Here is a 16,951-nt window from a genome sequence, read left to right as displayed (position 1 = left end):
ATGTCTCCACAAGCAGACACGCCCCTGCAGAGCTCCTCGGTCCTCTGGTCCCCACACAGGTTAACAAACAGGCTTCTCTGTAATTCATCCTGGATCCCCAAAGGAGCCCGATGAATGAGCTAGTCAGGACCCCAGCTGTCGGCCGGAGCCACAAACAGGTGGGGGTGCTCTGTGGAGTGGGAGGGCGACTCCCCACTTCCCTGGGATAGCTCTGTGTTCCCAAGGGTGGGAACGCTGGAAAACCCTCCTTTAGGCGTCAGAAGGAGTCTCAGGGACTATAAAGTCATGAGCACTCCTTCTCCCCTCCCTCATCACATGAGAGACTTGGCTTAAGGTCCAGCTTCCCCTGCAGAGTCAGCATGGCACCCAGAGGAAGGCCGAAGCCCAAGGATCAGGAGGAGCCCGGGGCCGGGGACCCAGGGCTTCCTTGGGAAAGCGCAGGCTGCCGTCCTCTGGAGGCGGTGGCCTTCTGCCAGGTAGCGTCCCAGCCAATGCTTACGGGGTCTCTTGAGAACATCTCTCAGGGGATGGTGGTCCCCATCACGGCGCCCTCTGAGTTCACAACTTTTCGGTTTCTCCCCTCACACCAGCCCCAGAGTCTCTCCCCTGCAGAGATCCTGGCTTTCCTTCAGCTTTGTTCAGACTCTGGCTCCAACCAGCCCTGGGTCCCAGAGGCCAGCACCAGGGGACCAGGCCCTGGCAGACCCTTTTCCCCCAGTCTTGGCATTTTTTTCTGTGGCTGGACCCTGTCTCTGCAGTCCCTTCCTGATTTCTCTTTTTGGGGTTCAGGTGGTAGCAACTCAGGGCCCAGGGACAGCAGCGTTCTGGAGGGGTCAGTGGGTACAACCTTTGTGAAAGTTAATGATTCACTGCCTTGCCCCTATGGGGCCCAGAGAAGGCAGGGCTCTGCCATGCCCACGGCATGGGGGAAAGGGAACAGGCTCTCCCACTACAAAACCATTGTACCCTTCTCTTCCTGTGGCCCCACACCAGTGTGACGGGGCCGTCCCCGTCCTCATCCCTCTCTAGCTCCCTCGGGATCTCCTTGACACAACACTGCTGTACAATGATTTTAAAAATAACTTCCTAGAGGCCGCCTCACCAAAGTTATTAGGTCTCTCTCTCTCTTTTTTGAGAGGCTTGGGAGTGAGTGCTGGCGTGCGCACAGCAGGGGGACGCTGGGGCGTATTCATTTACTCAACACTGATTGAGCACCTACTATGTGCCACATGCTGTTTTAGGTGCTGTGGCCATCGCAGTGAACAAAACCAGATTTCTGCCTTCGTAGATCGGCTCACACGCTCCAGGGGGACGGGAGGATGATCAGCACACAAGCTCCGATTGGTGGGTCACCTGCTAGTAGTGACTAGGGGCCTTCCTCCGCTTCCTCCTTTTCCTAGCCCATCCCCCACCCTTCACCCTCGGTCGCATGACTGTGCTGTGTGCCCACTGTGTCCCCCAGCAGCACCTGGAACTCTGCCTGAAACCTGGAGGGTGCCCGGTAAATACTGTTGAATGTCAAGTGAGTGAGTGACCACGTGAGCAAGCAGGCTCTGTCTTTATCCCACGGTCACGCCCCATGGGTGCTAGAGGCTATGGGGCAGGTTTGCACCCCGGTCCCCACCCCCGCCCACGTGACCGACCAACGTCCACCCGAAGCAGAGCCCGGGGATCTGGCAGAATGAGGAAAAGTGGTGGGCCCTGCCTTCCTGCGGCCCCGGCCAGCCCCAGGAGAAGAGGCAAGCTCACCTTTATAGTAGAAGAGGCAGCGATCCACCAGGACGAACCAGCGCTTGTTCCACTGCTTAACCCCGGAGCTGGCCTGTGGGATGCGAGCAGACAGAGGGGAGGGACTATGAGCTGGGCATGGGAGGGGGGATGCAGGGGGAGGAGCTTGGCACCAATTACAAGGCCATCCTGCCTCTGGCTGCAGCTCTGCCGCTAACAAGTGCAGCCAAACCCCTTGAGACCTCAGACGCGGGAAAGTGACATGAGATCATTGTCTGTAACCTTCCGGTTCTGTCATCTCAGGCCTCAGCGTCTCTCCCGGGGAAGAAGGAAGGGGTGAGAGGTAAGCCAGAATGAGGGAGCAGAGGGTCGGCAGGGAGGGTGGGAAGGTCAAACGGGGAAGAATTAGTGGACCCCGGGACGAAGGACACCCCTCTTCTTCACAGCAAGAGGGACCTCCTAAGAACGAGCCAGTGGGTTGTTCTGACAGGGTTGGCGACCCAGCATATTTCTGTCATTCCGTCTGCCCCTTAGGAGACTTGGCTGGGTTCCCCAATGTGACACTAATTTTTCTGTGTGATTTTGGGAAGATACTCAACTTCTCTGAGTCTTTATAGAATTAGGAGATTCATTCACAAAGATATAACAAATATCAAAAATAGGACACGGGAGGACATACCAAAACGTGCAAGGGACCATTATTGCAACTACAGAGGAACTGGAGTGACCAGGAGAAAGTGGAGGTCCTGGTGGGCGGACGGCGGAGGAGGCCTCACCTGTTTGAAGAGCCAGCCTGCCTTGGTGACAGGGGCAGAGAGATTACGCTTCATGGAGTGTGAGCGCTTCCCAAAGGCGATGGCCTTGCGGGACGTTCGGGTCGCCTGGGGAGGCAGACAGAGAAACCCGCCTGACTTTCTTCCTCTCCTCCTCTCTGCTCTATCTGCTGGGAGCTGCGGCTCTCTCCACACCTTGGATATCCTCACACTAAGAGCACCAACTCAAGGGCCCAGCTTTCCAATTCTTTGACTCTTTTTCTTACCACTAAAACGGGGCTCAAAAGAACCATCTGACCGGTCTCACAGCGGTATGGATTTTGTTGTTGTTGTTGTTGTTTCAAGGAGAAAATAAGAATTCTCATTTCACTCCTGGGCTATCTTTCTTCAACTGTCTGGAAGCTGGTCTTCCACTGTTCAGCCCTTCTCATCACTGTCAGCTTCTAGAACATTCCTTCAGAGTCATAGGATTCTGATCTCAATCATCCTCTTCACTCTAAGTCTGGCCATCCCTGTGGCGTTGCCCTTGACGATGACCAATCCAGTGCCCGAACCTCAGAGTACCGTGATAGCCTCAATTCCAAAACCATTCACTACCACCCTGTCACTTATTCCCACGGCTGCACCTTCGTTCGACCTGACGCCCATGACCCTTCGCCACTAACACCTTCAATTCCGGGATTCCCATTTCCTGACGCCATCCCCTCCTCTGGGCTTTCTCACTCCATTACCCAACACCACCAGCCAGTCCCCGAGCTCCTCAGTCCTTCCCTGTTCTTCTGGACCAGCCATGCCGTCCTGGTTGTAGTTATTTCCCTACGAAGCCCAGGCTCCACGCTGGGGCAGGTCAGCCACACTCTCAAACACTGCATCCATCATCACTGCTTGCCGCTTCTCTACAACTCAGAATCCCAGAGCCGTCAAATTATCCCCTTCCTGCACTCACGGCCAGATTATGGTTTACGATGACGGAGCAGCTGGAGGCACAGCACAGAGCCCTCCGGCCCCCCAGTCCCCGACCTCAGCCCGGCCCAGCCCCCTCATGCCGCTCCCTGCCCTCCCCCTCCCCCAGGCCCTCCCCGCGGTGGACCCCGCTCCGCTCCACGGAGATGAGCCAGGCTCTCAGACATGCTCTTCTTCAATTTCACACCCTTTCACCCAGAAAATTACTGTCCTCACCACTGTCGCCTTTCTCTCCAATGTCAGAAGAAGAGCTGGCGTCCTCCTTTTCAAGGCCAACACGTTCCACCCGCCATTTCCTGAGACTTTGCTCCACGGGTAATCTCTTCTCCAATCTGTCTTCAACCTTGCCTTCTCCGCTAGCTGCTTCTCCTGAGCGAACATTCTCAGCTCTCTCCATCTTAAAGCATCGGTCTATCTGTCTGTCTGTCTGTCTGTTTCTCCCCCTCAGCAGCTCTCCCTCCCTCTCACAGGGCTACACCCACTGGACCCTCCCCCACCCTCAACCCGAGGTGCCCTGAGGCCCTCAGGCAACACCTCCGCTCCTCTCCCTCTCTTCCTCACAGGACTGGGCTCCTGGGAAGAATCCGGGTGTTCGCTCCTCACAGACGACATCGACCTTTCTGTCCTTCCTGAAACTCTCCTTTTGGTTTCTGTGGCAGGATTCTTTCCTCCACCTGTGGGCGGCCCCTCCTTCTCAACCTCCACTTTACTCCGTTGGTGGACCCCAACCAAACTTCACATCTCATTTTTCCACATAGACAACGTATCTCTTCTGTACCCGTTCCCTCGGCTAGCAACAGTATGCTGAAAGTTCTCGACTCTTATCTAAGAACTGTCTCCTAGCCTCACCCCGTTTTGTAACTGGCTGTCTAACCAGGACTTAAATAAGTGCAAAACCAAACTCAACTTTTTTCTCACCAAGCCTGTTCTGTATTTCTTTCTTGGTGCATGCTACTCTAATCCCCCCAGTTGCCCAAACCCTCCTTCTTCCGCTCCTAGCACGACATCTGCGCAGGCCAGATGAGTCTATGTTCCTAATGGTCCTCGGATCTGCTCTTTCCTCTCAGGCCATCACCTCTTCTTGCTGTGTACCATCTACAATGAGGTAGGGTTGCCTTTCTAAAACACAGCGGCATCACAATGTTCTCTTAGCATTTCTTAACTCTCTCTCATCACTTAGAGGGGAGTTCCATTCCTTAGCATGGCACACAAGGATAGGTCTGTAAGATTTGCCAGGCCCATGACCTGCCTTCTTCCCCTCTATCCGATGGGTCCCTCACCGTCAGGCCAAACTCCTGGTGGTCCTCTCCTGTGCCCCCATCTTTGCTCTCCTATAGTGGATGTGGACAGCCCCATCTCCCTTGTCCTTTGACAATTCCCAACTCATCCTTTAAGCCCAGGGCAGGCCCCCTGACTCCATAAAACCTCCCGGACCCCCTGACACAGTGAGCTGTCCCTCTACTCTGTCCACTCCTGTGCTCCAAAGCTTGTCACACTGCAATGGAACAGTTGGGTTTCCAGCTCCTTCTTCAGACTCTGAGTTCTTTGTAGGTGCCCTGAGGCCCTCAGGCAACACCTCCGGAAGCTGAGTCTTTTTTAAAAATTTATTTATTTATTTGTCAGAGATAGAGAAAAGAGCACAGCTGGGGGAGTGGCAGGCAGCAGGAGAAGCAGGCTCCCCACTGTGCGAGGAGCTCCAGGCAGGTCTCTATCCGGGGACCCTGGGATCCTGGCCTGAGCCAAAGGCAGCCGCCCAACCACATGAGCTACCCAGTGTCCCAGGAAGTTGAGTCTTATTTGTCTGCTCATCACCAGATCCCAGCAAAGTATCTGGCTACAATAAGCACTTAGTACATACTCGCAGAAGGAAGGAAAGAAGAAACTGGGCCTTGTCATAAAGCCCACCCCAAACTGGGGAGTATGATGATTTCCTAAACTTTACTAGTAAAAATCCACATATAAAGGCTGAGATTAGGCACCTGAGGAGGTCACCCATCCCCCAAAGAATAAGCAACTCCCCAAATCCTTCCCTTCCTCCTCCATCATCAGCCACAGCATCACCTCGGCTCTGCAGCCTGACAGCGGCTCCCGCAGCTCGCCCCTTCTGCCATTCTCCTGCCAACCCCTCCAGGCCCTCGCCTCCTTATCTTTTAGCCACAGCCTCCCAGCAACCCTCCACCTTAGGCTAATCCAACCAGCGGCCTTCCCTGCTTCCCCAGCCAGGCTGGGAGGAAAACCACACACATCTGTGGACTACAGCCACTCACTGTCAAGTCTATGACCTCAGATGACCCTTCAACACCATCACGCAACCTTTCACATGCCCCGTGTTGACCTCTGCTCCTGTTCTCCAAACCCTGGGCATATTCTCAAGTCCGAGTGCCTCTCCACCCACCCCACTCCCCTCTGCAGAAAACCCTGCCTCCTACTTCCCCGTAGAAGCTGAAGGTATCAGATGGGAATGTCTTTAACTTCCTCGACCCACACTTCCTAGCTTCACGGACCTTTCCTCTGCAGCTCAGGAGGAGGGCCCCTTCCCTGTGCGGGCTAACAGCACCTCTGCGTCAGACTTCTCCTGTCTCCATGGAGATGAGATGCACAGCTGTCCACTTCCTCCTAAACCTGTCTACTGGGCCATTCCCCTCCAGCTCGCACATCTTGAAACAAAACAAAATGACCAAGAAGACCTCCTGCCATCTTGTGTGTCTTCTAGCTTCGATCCCCTGCCCCTCATCTCCCCCAACAATCAAGTTTCTTTACAAATGGATATTTTTCAATATTTCAAATATTTCAGAAAAGTAGGGAATGAATTACCACCAGGTGTTGGGTTTTATTTCCTTTGATAAAACATGGCAAATAGAGCTGAAACTCCCTTTGAGCCACTCCTCAACCTCATTTCCTTCCTTCCTAGAGGCAACCGCTGACCCAGAATGAGTCTGCCGATCCGTGGTTACACGCTCTACCACCAATTTACCTGTCCATATGTGCTGGTGCGCTCGTGAAGGCCGTTTCCCATAAATGGTAGCGCATCTTTCATATTCTGCAACCTGCTTCTTACTCAACAGTACATATTCAAGATTTATCCTTGTTCATACCTACAGCGCTCGTACGATTTAACTTTTGGAGAACGCTCCGTTGTATGACCAAACCCCTACTTGCTGTCTAGTTTCTTAGAAGACTAGTCTCTGCTCCTCATTGTCTCTCTGACTCCCCTCCCATCGCCTCTATAGCCCCTCCGGCTGCCTTCTGCCCTCATCCGACCACTGGTCAAGGTCTCCAGCGCTAAACCTCGGGGACATATTCAGCCCTTATCTTACTGACCCCTTCACCACATTCTTTTCTGGATTACCTCTTCCTCCTGAAGCGCTTGTTTCTTTCCGAGCTCTCAAGCCATATCCTTTATGAATCATTCCTCTTTTGCTACATCAGCGGTTCTCCATGGGCAGGGGAGGGGGTGGTTTTGTCTCACAAGGGACACTGAACAATGTCTGGGGACACCGGTTGTCACAGGCCGAGTGCTACTGGCATCTGGTGGGCCAGGGCCGAGGATACTGCTCGACATCCTACAGTGAGAGGACAGTTCCACACCACAGAGAACTCTTTGGCTCCAAATGCTGATGGTGCCAAGGTTGAGAGGCCCCGGTCTAGAGCTGGGTCTTCTGCAAGGTGCTGGTAGGACCCCTCTTCCTTCCCACTCTCCACTCCTCTCGCATCACCTCGCCTGCTCTGGGGAGCCTGTGGAGACAGCTGGACGGGCTCTAATGTTTCCTAGGACTCCTGCCTGACACCTGGCCTTGGGAGCTAGACTTACCCGGATGCTGGGCCGCTCGGGGGGGACCTCGGACACCATGTTGTGCTTGGATACGTCACTGTTGGTGATAGCCGGGCGTTTTCCACCTGCTTTATTGGACATGTCCAAGGCCGATCTGATTTCACGTTGACCGAAGGAGAAGAAAGAGACTCGTCAAAACCCGTGAAGAGCGCAGAGGCTCCATCCGGATTCCCCACCCCGCCACCCATGAGGTCACCTCAGCTGCTCCCTCTGCTCTTCGGAGGCCACATGCCAGTAATCTTGAAGACTTTCCTCTTTCTTCCCTGTCAATTTGTCTTAAAAACCTAGACCTTGGGATTCTGGAACTCCTTTTCCTTCTTTTTTTTTTTTTCCTTTTCCTTCTAATTGAAAAGACATAATGGCGCAGCGGGCTATAGGAGTCATTTAATTATCTTTTTTTTTTTTTTTTTTTTTTTTCTTTCACGGGCTGAGCCAAGATCCACAGAGAGAGGAATTTGCATTTGGCTCTCAGGGTCTATCAGCTTCCCACAGCACTTCCCTCAGAGGCCCCTGGGTGACAGGCCCACCTCAGACCTGTCTCGCTCCTCCAGCACCACCTGTGGGAGGCACCAGCCTGAGATCTGGGAGATGCTGGGAAAGGGGGTGAGGGCATCAAGCCTGAAGGCCCTCAGAAGCTCCCTTCCTCAGGACTGTGGTTAGAGACCCTAAGTCCCTCTGCTCTCCACCCCCTCCCTTCCCCTTCTCAGCTGCAAAGTGTGGGGGTTGGGGGGCAAGCGGGATGGGAAGGTCAAGCAGCCAGCAGAGGGGCAGACATACGTTTTCAAGTTAAATTTTTTGTTTTCTTCTGGGGCCTGGCCAGTCACTGGGTGTAGAAACGTGTTCCGTCTTTCATTGTGGCTGTGGAGGCAAAGAACAGACAGAAGTCCTGTTAAAGATGGAGAAGCCAGAGACACTAACTAAAGGGTGGGCCAGCCCTGGGCAGTGACAGGGAGGGGGTGACCATGTAGGAGATGGCCTCTCTGTCCTCTGTGGGGTCTGGGCAAGGGAGGATGGAGGGCTGGGCGGTAGAAAAAGCAGCTGCAGTGAGGTGGGAGTGGGGAGACCCCTTTCACTAGTCAGTGCTAACTACTGATAGAGACCCCCGAATAAGCCCCAGTTAACCTCCTCAGTGGTGACCCTGGGAGTGTGTACGTGGGTGGGGGCGGGGACCTCCGTCAGCCAAGACGTCCCCGTGCAGCAGGTTCTCTCCCAGAACAGCTCCAGCCAGTGCTCCACATAAAAATTGCTCACTCATTATTTGCTGAAAGAATTCTCCCGTGAGGGGTACCTGGACGGCTCAGTCCTTAAGCCTCTGCCTTTGGCTCAGGTCGTGATCTCAGGGTCCTGGGATTGAGCCCCCGCATCAGGCTTCCTGCTCAGCGGGAAGCCTGCTTCTCCCTCTCCTACTCCCCCTGCTTGTGTTCCCTCTCTCCCTGTCTCTCTCTCTGTGTGTCAAATAAATAAATAAAATCTTTAAAAAAAAAAAAAAAAGAAGAATTTTCTTGTGACCTTGGACTCCTTCTGCTCCTGTTTTATGTACCATCTCTTTCTTCAGGTGAAGCCAGAGACCTGGAAACTCCATTCCTGGGCTTGGGCAGGGACCCACTCACACTTGGAGTCGAGGGTTTCTGCGTCTCAGGGGCTGAGATGCTGCTGAGACGTCAGGGCTGGCAGGCACGGAGGTGAGTGCCGGCTCAACAGTCAGACCCAATTAAGGGCTGCTGGGGCCTGGCTGTGGGGCAGGGTGCGGGGAGGACAGCCTGCCAGGAAGCAGGGTCTGTGCAGACGCGGACAGGGAGCAGAGCCGTGGACGCTCCTTTGGGAAGGCCTGCCGTGGCTCTCCGGCTGGCCGAGTGTCAGCCTAGCTTCCTGGCAACTCTTGGGGAGGACAGGGGAGGAAGGGTATTAGATAGAACTTGGAAGGGGGGCTGGTGCCATGGGCTAAGCCACACATGGCAGCCATTTGAGATGGATTCTGCAAGCAGGGGACCACTTGGCAAGAATGTTCCAGATTGCAAGCATCTAGCCAGTGGAGGGGCTGGATGAATTTTAAGGTCCTCTTCACCCATCCCTCTTGAGAGATGCTGTGAGAGCCCAGGACAGGTTCAGTCCACCTCAAGAAGCAGGCACCTCGACAGAGCATGCTGAGGCCATGTCAAGCTGGGGGGCCCTAACACCAGGCCACGAGGGCACCCCTACAATGAAGACCCGGGGCTGCTTGGCCAGGGGCAGGAGGAAAGACATCCTGGCTCCGTCCCTTCAGCTCCTTGAGTGAAGTAACATTTTGTTGCAACCCCTCCCCCGCCCAGTAGTCCAAGAATCCCACTCCCGGTGCTGTCTGTTGAAGCGAATGATAACATCAAAGGGTGTTTTTTCAGTTTCCAAACCAGCCCTGTTCAGATCAGATCCAAAGGCCTGTGGCAGGAGCGCCAGGGTGGCTCAGTGGATTAAAGCCTCTGCCTTAAGCCCAGGTCATGGTCCCAGGGTCCTGGGATCGAGCCCTGCATCAGGCTCTCTGCTTAGCAGGGAGCCTGTTTCCCACCCCTCCCCCCTCTCTGCCTACCTCTGATCTCTGCCAAATAAATAAAAACAAAATCTTTAAAAACAACAACGACGACAAAGGTCTGTGGCAGATACAAGCCCCATGGGCAGTGGTCACAGTCTATATGGGAATCTGGGTTTGGCAGCTCGGACTTGCTGGCCTGGACCCTAAATCTGGCCAGTGTCCGCCAGGCATGGGCTGGAACTCCAACACGTTTCTCACCTGCTCCCCCCCTCTTCTCCAACTTAGTCCCTCCTCCCTCCAACAGGGATACTCTCCTCAACTTAACTGCAGGGGATCTTTGCAAGGAAGGGTAGCTGTTTCTAGTCACCCCCGTCCCTGGCTCTCCCCCATCGGGTGGGGGGGCGGGTGTGCAGTCTGTGAAAACAAGGTCCTCCAGGTGCCAACATCTCTGCTTTTTCCCAGTGGCATACCGCGCCTGCTCGCCACCTCCCACGTCCACCACCACCCCCCGCCCCTTCTGCTCTACATGCTCCCTGCGCTAACTGCTGGAACCTTCCCCGCAGGCACTGGTATAGACAGACAGACACACACACACATACATACACACACAGAAGCACACACACAGCCTGCTGTCAGCTGGCACAGGTCTCTCAAGGTACAGTGAATTTCTCCCTGCCCCAGACTCTCCTACCCAGCAACCCCTACGAATGACGTCCTCTCTCCATCCCGGCGCTACCAATTTCAAAATAGCTTCCCCTTCACAAGCACTGCAATGCAGCAGCCACTGACCTAACTCCTCTTCCTTCTCCAGGTCAAGTCTGGCGGGGCCTTCCCTTCGAAGCCCCCCAACCCAACGAGCTGCCAAAGCACCTGCTCACCGAGCTCGGCTCACCATCCACAGAAGAGCTCCCTACCTGACCCGTCGATCAGCCCGAAACTTCAACATCCTTTTGGCAGCTCTGTTCCCTGTTCGGCAGCCTCAGAGGACCTGCCAGCCACCCTGCTCTTACCATCCCTCTGAGAAGTAAGTCCTCCGGTCCCCAGGGCCAAGCTCAGGGCACGCAGCAGGCTCCGGGGCTGGGGAAGGGGGAGAGGCTCTCGCCGGGGGGTGCAGGGGGTGCCCAGATGCCCAGGGCAGGGTGGGGTGGTGGCTGTGGCTTCCTAGCATCCAGCCCAAAGGCTGTCGTCTGAGTGCTGGAGGTAGAATAAGAGAGCAGGGATGATATCCTCCCGGCTCAGGTCCCCAGGGAGAAAATGCTGAACCGGAGAGACAGGCGTGCGCTGAGCAGGTGTGCAACTTCTAGGTAGTCCGACCCCGCCGAGCTAAGGACACAGAGTAGCTGGGCGGGCGGAGCGGTCCGGGGCTGCGTTCCCATCTGCACAGCAGACACTCACGCCAGCCCGACCTGCAGGAAGGCAGTCTTCCCTGCCTCCCGATCCCCCAGCCCAGAACACCGTGCCCCGGGCTGCAATCCGCGTGCTTCTCAGAGACCCTTCCGATCCTGGGGGCACAAGGGTCCAGGGAGGCTCCAGACTCGTGCTGCCCTTGTCGCCGCTGCCTGGAAGCTGAGATGAACTTTCCCCACGCCTCCTAGCCTGCCCAGACTTCTGCGCAGCCGGGCCACAGGGAACGGGGCTTCTGGGCGGCGTCCCCAGCACGCTCCCTTAAGACCCAGCCCCAGCTGGTGGGCCCTCCACCTGAGGTCTGGCTGAGGGGCGCGTGGAGCCCATGGGCGTGGGTGTCGTGCAGCCCGAGCTCGTGGCAAGGTCCTGGCTCCTCTGCTCGGGTGAACTTGAAGGGAAGCGTCCTCCAGAAGCTTGTGAGGAAGAGGGCGGCACACAGGGCTCGGAGGGGGTCACCATGTGTTTACTTCTGAAAATCTTCCCAGATGCCATATGATAAATCCCAGCTGGCGACTGTCAGATCTGCTCAGAGGCAAGGAGGTTTGCATTGCCGTGAAGTTCCCCGAACTCTCCCGTGGCTGAAGACGGTCAGATATCCCCTTTTCCTAATGCCCTCCGTGTCTCGGGGCCCTTGGACTACAAGGGTCTTCTGAAGGTCATCTCTTCCAGCCCCCTGCCTCCAGGCCAGCTCACTCTGCGATCAATCTCATTCTGTGTCCTGGCTCTCATAAGGGTTCTAGCAAGGGAGGCTCCAGACCCACTGTTACCTTCTGCCGCCGAGATGTGCTCTTTTGATATCAAATTTCAGTCCCTCCGGCTTTCTGTATCATTCCATTTCTGTCTCCTGATGACAGAATCCTCTCTGACCAACGTGGTTCTTTACAGCTGCACCGAAGCAGTCTGGTGTCATCAGTGTCCGTTGTTATGCCACAACAGACACTGAAAGGGAAGGGCTAATCTAATTTTTTGGATTGAGGTCAGAACTCAGTCAGAGAACGGTGCAATCAGTGAACGGATAAGCAAATGGACAGCATTATTACTGAACCCGTGATGCGACAAGCTGGTTGGACGTAGCTTGGGGTCATCAGCTCCTGATACTTAAGCAACGAATCTTAAATCCAAACAGTATACACATTCAACTATTTCATGGTACTTTTGCAAATGGTGACAAGAGGCTTCGGTTGCCAGATCCCACCTCTCCCCATCCCGGGCCAATTACCTGAGTCCTGCTGTGGTTCTGGGGATCTGAGCCCTCTGCCTGCACGCGGTAGGTGCCAGATAAATATTTGTTGAATCAAGGAGTGAATGAATGAACAAACGAAAGAAACTCTCCATGCTCTGACTTCATTTTTAGCCACCTGCATTTAGAGTTCGACACTCTATTACCAAGAGCTTCCCCATCTCGGCTCTCTCTTAAAATTAATTACTTCCTCTCCATGAGAGAAGCTCTGTTTCTGCCGGCCTCGCCCCCTCACTCAGCTCCCCTGCTGGCTCCCCCTTGAATATATAGCTTGGCTTTGATCCCATCTTCATTAGGAGGCGAAGAAAATTAAGCTCATCTGCACAGGAGGAGGGGGTGGGGGTGCATTGGGAAAATGAGTTTTCTTCCTCTAGAAGGCAACTATATCCCCTTTCTCTTCAAGCCCAGCTCAGGGGCCTCCCACAGGCTTTGCTTAAGTTGTAAGTTAAATTACTTCTCCGGTGCCCAATGAAGCTAGCACAAGGGGATGGGAAGGAAGGCTCAGGGGCTTCTCCAGCTTGGTGAGTGCTCGGAATCCCTCAGGGTTCGAGCCCACAGAATGCCTAGCTGGGTTTCTTTTCCTTCACCACTAAACCGCACAGAATGATAGGTTTCCTCTTTAGGTTAGACATCAGGAAGAACTTACCAGGCACACAATAGTTAAGAAAGGAAAACAAGGCTTGATAACTAGTTTCTTTTCTCTCTTCCTTTTTTCCTCTCTTCCTCCATTTCCTTTTCTGCCTGGGGAATGTCAAAGGTCTCCATTTCTCGGGGACAAATGATTACAAATTCGTCTCCAAAAGGACCTCCTGAATTCCACCCAAAGAGGGGGAGCATCTCAAGCAGTAAAGGAGATTCTGTGATGGGGGACCATGTGGTCACTGTGTCCGCTGGACCTACAAAGGTGGCCCCAAGGGCGGTGCCATCAGTGAAAAGAGAATTTGGCAAGACCAGATTTTCAGTCCAAGACCAGCATGAATTAGCAGTGTGACCTGACTTCTTTGGTTCTTCATTTTCTCATGCACAAATGAGATACCTTCTAATTCTATGAAAAAATAGCTGTAAATTTCCTTTTTTTTTTTTAAAGATTTTATTTATTTGACAGAGATCACAAGTAGGCAGAGAGGAAGGCAGAGAGAGAGGAAGGGAAGCAGGCTCCCTGCTGAGCAGAGAGCCCGATGCGGGACTCCATCCCAGGACCCTGAGATTATGACCTGAGCCGAAGGCAGAGGCTTTAACCCACTGAGCCACCCAGGCGCCCCCCGAGCTATAAACTTTCAAAATGTGAAATGTTTTATGCATAAGAGATAATGCCTATGACTATTTTGCTTAAAAACAAATCAAGATGTATCCCAGGTGCCAGAGCTAGAAAATGACAACCACACCCTCTCAAGCCTAAGGGTGGTGTATGGAAGGCAGGGCATTGTGCACGCAGGGGGCCAGCATTCCTGAAGTGCCAACACCAGCATATTACAAAGAACAGAGGCCAATCTTCTTCACTTTGCAAACACCCATCTCTCCATCTAGTTAAAGCTTTCCTCCTTCCAGAGACACTCTCAGCCTCCAAGTCCTAGCGACAGCCTCACCACAGAGAAAACCAAGTGCTGGTTTGTCTCCAAACACACTCCCCCAAGAAGCAGCCTCTTTCTGGAGGGCTCCCTGGCACAATGCAGTCAAAAGCCCCCAATTCAAAACAAACAAAAAAAAAAACACAAAAGGAGCACGTTCAGCCCGAGTCTTCACGACCCCTTGCAGGCACACGCACGCACACACACACCCACGCGCCCAGGCTGGACACCCAGTGCTCCCACCGTGATCAGTGTTGAACAACTAGAAAAATATGCTCGACTCCTTCCAGACTCTGGGCCCCTCCTGGTTATCAGCCCACACCATGCTGCTTCATTTCCATAGCTCCTGAGAATCTGCTGACAGAGAATTAGTCCTGGCGAGGCTTCCCCATCCTGAGAGCACTCTGGCTTCTGGAATCACACCTCATTACAGGGAGAGAGGGTTCGGGGTGAGCGGGAAGGAGGGCTGCCTGCGGCCCATCCCTCCCACCTCCTTCTCCCCTCAGCTAGCAGATTCCAAGCGAGACTATCCACACTCCAGGGACGGCTGCTGCTGATGGAGGAGGGGAAGGGGTTTGGCTCCTGCTCCCCACCTCCCCTTCTGGACCTCATCATTATTTTCTTTTTTTTAAAGATTTTATTTATTTATTTGAGAGAGAAACACAGCGAGAGAAGGAACACAAGCAGGGGGAGCGGGAGAAAGAGAAGCAGGGGGAGCGGGGAGGGAGAAACAGGCTCCCCCTCCCCACCCCAGCAGGGAGCCCCATGCAGGGCAGGGGCTCTGGGATTGTGACCTGAGCTGAAGCCTTAATGACTGAGCCACCTAGGCGCCCTTCGTCATTATTTTCAGGGAGCTTTATCTGCTCCAGGATTCTGTCCCAACGAGAACCAGCTCGGCTTATGCTTACGGCTTACGTTTCGGGGGTGCCGGTGTGCCTGATTCTGGGAGCGCTCCTGGTCATTCCCAGGGAAGAATTCACTGCCCTAGCCAACATCTCCCCACCAGAGTTCCTCAGTCCTCCTGCCTATTGCTGCCACACAGAGAAGAGGCCAAAAGAGGTCAGGCCCTGGTATGCACTTCTCGGTTTCTGCAGGTGGGAAGGAGCCCCTCCACGCCGCACTGTCTCTTTTCCCTGTGCTGCCTACAGGGCGAAGTACCAGCTGTGCACACTCTGGGGACCCAGCTGCCAGCCTCACACTACTTCTCTCCTCTCCACCCCTGCACCCTCCCCCCTCCCATGCCACAATAATTCCCGAAAAGTCAAGAATAGGGTGTCCTCCTCCAAGCAAGCTTGGGATGTCCTAAAATGCTAGGCCACTGGGCTGAGTGTCCAGGAGGTAAGACTCGTGTCTCCCTCTTTCCTGCTTCACTCTGCCTATCCTCACAACCCCCAGCGCCACCCCAGAGGGCCCAAAGTCATTTTCTTTACCTTCTCTGGTCAGTTATGGAATGCTGGGGGATGTTCACCCAGAGCTTGGCCCCTACCTCAGACAGAAAGCCAAGGAACTGGTTCAGTAGCCAAGGGATGGAAATCACAAATCCAGGGGCCAGACCTGGGTTTCTACCCCCCACCATGTCCTTCCCTGGTCTCTCCCTGTTATCATCCCCTGGCCCCTGCCCTGGGCCTGGAAAGTAGCCTCAGACGGCAGGGTCAGCAGGTTGTGTAGTCTTAAGTGTGGGTCAGAGTTCATAGTGTGTGTGTCCGTGTGGGGGAGTGAGGGGGGATGGTGACTATCAGGGGAACTTCACGGGGACTCGTCACGCTGATCTCGTACCCCAGCCTGGATTAGCTTGTCTTCAAACTATTTTACTTTATGGAATTCCCTTTGCCTTCTGAAAAATGAAGATAACCAGGACAGGTATTCGGCCCAACCATGCTGGTTATTAAAATGTTGAAATTCCGCCTTATTGGTCAGTGAAGAGCTATTGTGCCAGGCCTCGGGAGGGTGCCCTCCTCCCCACCTCCCTGACCAGCGCCCAGGGCTGCCTACATCATGGACATCTGGAGATGCCCCAGCACCCTCCAGGTGGGCCAGGCCTGTGTCCTTTCTGGTTGACAAATATCATTCCTGGCACGGACATCACTTAACTGTCAAGAGCACCAGTGGCCCTTGCAAGTGTCAAGATCTGTGATTCTGGGGCCCAGAAGTCATCCTGGGCTGGGCAAGAGGTGCTTTTCCCCCTCAAACCTTGACCCAACTAGGGAGAATTGGAGCAAGCCGGTTCCCTGGGGTGCCTTGCCTTCGTGGCCCTCAGGCTTTGGTTTTGTTCCCTGCTGAGGGGAAGGAAATGGAGGCGGGTTCCCCGCTCCTCCCGTCCTCAAAGCTAGATGGGAGCAGGGGAAGGCCCGAGTCTCCTCCCTTGGCCTCCAAGCGGCCTTCTCCTGACAGTCAGCGAGGGTCCCAAGAGGGACAGGGACAGGGCAATAACTAATTACCCCTTCCTCCAGCTCCGAGCTGGATCCCAAACTTGTGCCCTTCAGAGGCTGAGGCGGCCCAGCTGTCTGCTCCTGGGCCTCTGCAAGGTCACTGGAAGGACTCTCTTCATCCTGACCGCAGCAGATTTGGTTCTGGTGTCCCACAGAGAGCAGTGTCACCCCACCCCGCCCCGCCCACCCCAAGGGAAAGAACTTTACAAAGCAAGTGCTCACAGACCAAAGCAACCAGGCTGATGTGCCTCCTTCCACACCCCCAGAAACTATGAATGCCTTCTCAGCTCCCAATCGGGCAATTCACCAGGGTCAAGTTCAGCACCTAAGCTTCCTCCTTGTAACAATGAAACCAGGCACATAAGTATGCCTTCCGTAGCAGACAACACAGATGAACAAAAGGGTGTGAAACAAAGGGAAAAAATTAAGGCACCCCCCGCCCCGCCCCCATGGTCTGGTCCTCACCGGGAGGAAGGGAGGAAGGCAAGGCCCATTTCCAAGTCAGGGA

The 16,951-nt window shown here is 54.4% G+C and overlaps 1 protein-coding gene across 9 annotated transcripts in view; it reads right to left on the bottom strand.

The window, feature by feature from the left end:
- PLEKHA6 (pleckstrin homology domain containing A6) overlaps nucleotides 1-16,951 on the bottom strand; it is a 55,192-nt gene that overhangs the window by 33,719 nt on the left and 4,522 nt on the right. For all 9 annotated transcript variants that reach the window (XM_080824068.1, XM_080824074.1, XM_080824075.1 and 6 more), the window contains exons 2-5: nucleotides 8,074-8,154; nucleotides 7,276-7,390; nucleotides 2,505-2,609; nucleotides 1,750-1,822 (exon numbers count right to left, since the gene is read on the bottom strand). In XM_080824068.1, the coding sequence (XP_080680194.1) occupies nucleotides 1,750-1,822; nucleotides 2,505-2,609; nucleotides 7,276-7,377 (280 nt within the window). In that variant the 5' untranslated portion in view covers nucleotides 7,378-7,390; nucleotides 8,074-8,154. The remainder of the gene's footprint in view (nucleotides 1-1,749; nucleotides 1,823-2,504; nucleotides 2,610-7,275; nucleotides 7,391-8,073; nucleotides 8,155-16,951) is intronic.

Source organism: Martes martes (genome assembly GCF_963455335.1).
Source record: "Martes martes genome assembly, chromosome: 15".
NCBI lineage: Eukaryota > Metazoa > Chordata > Mammalia > Carnivora > Mustelidae > Martes > Martes martes.
This window is presented reverse-complemented; position numbering and strand designations above follow the sequence as displayed.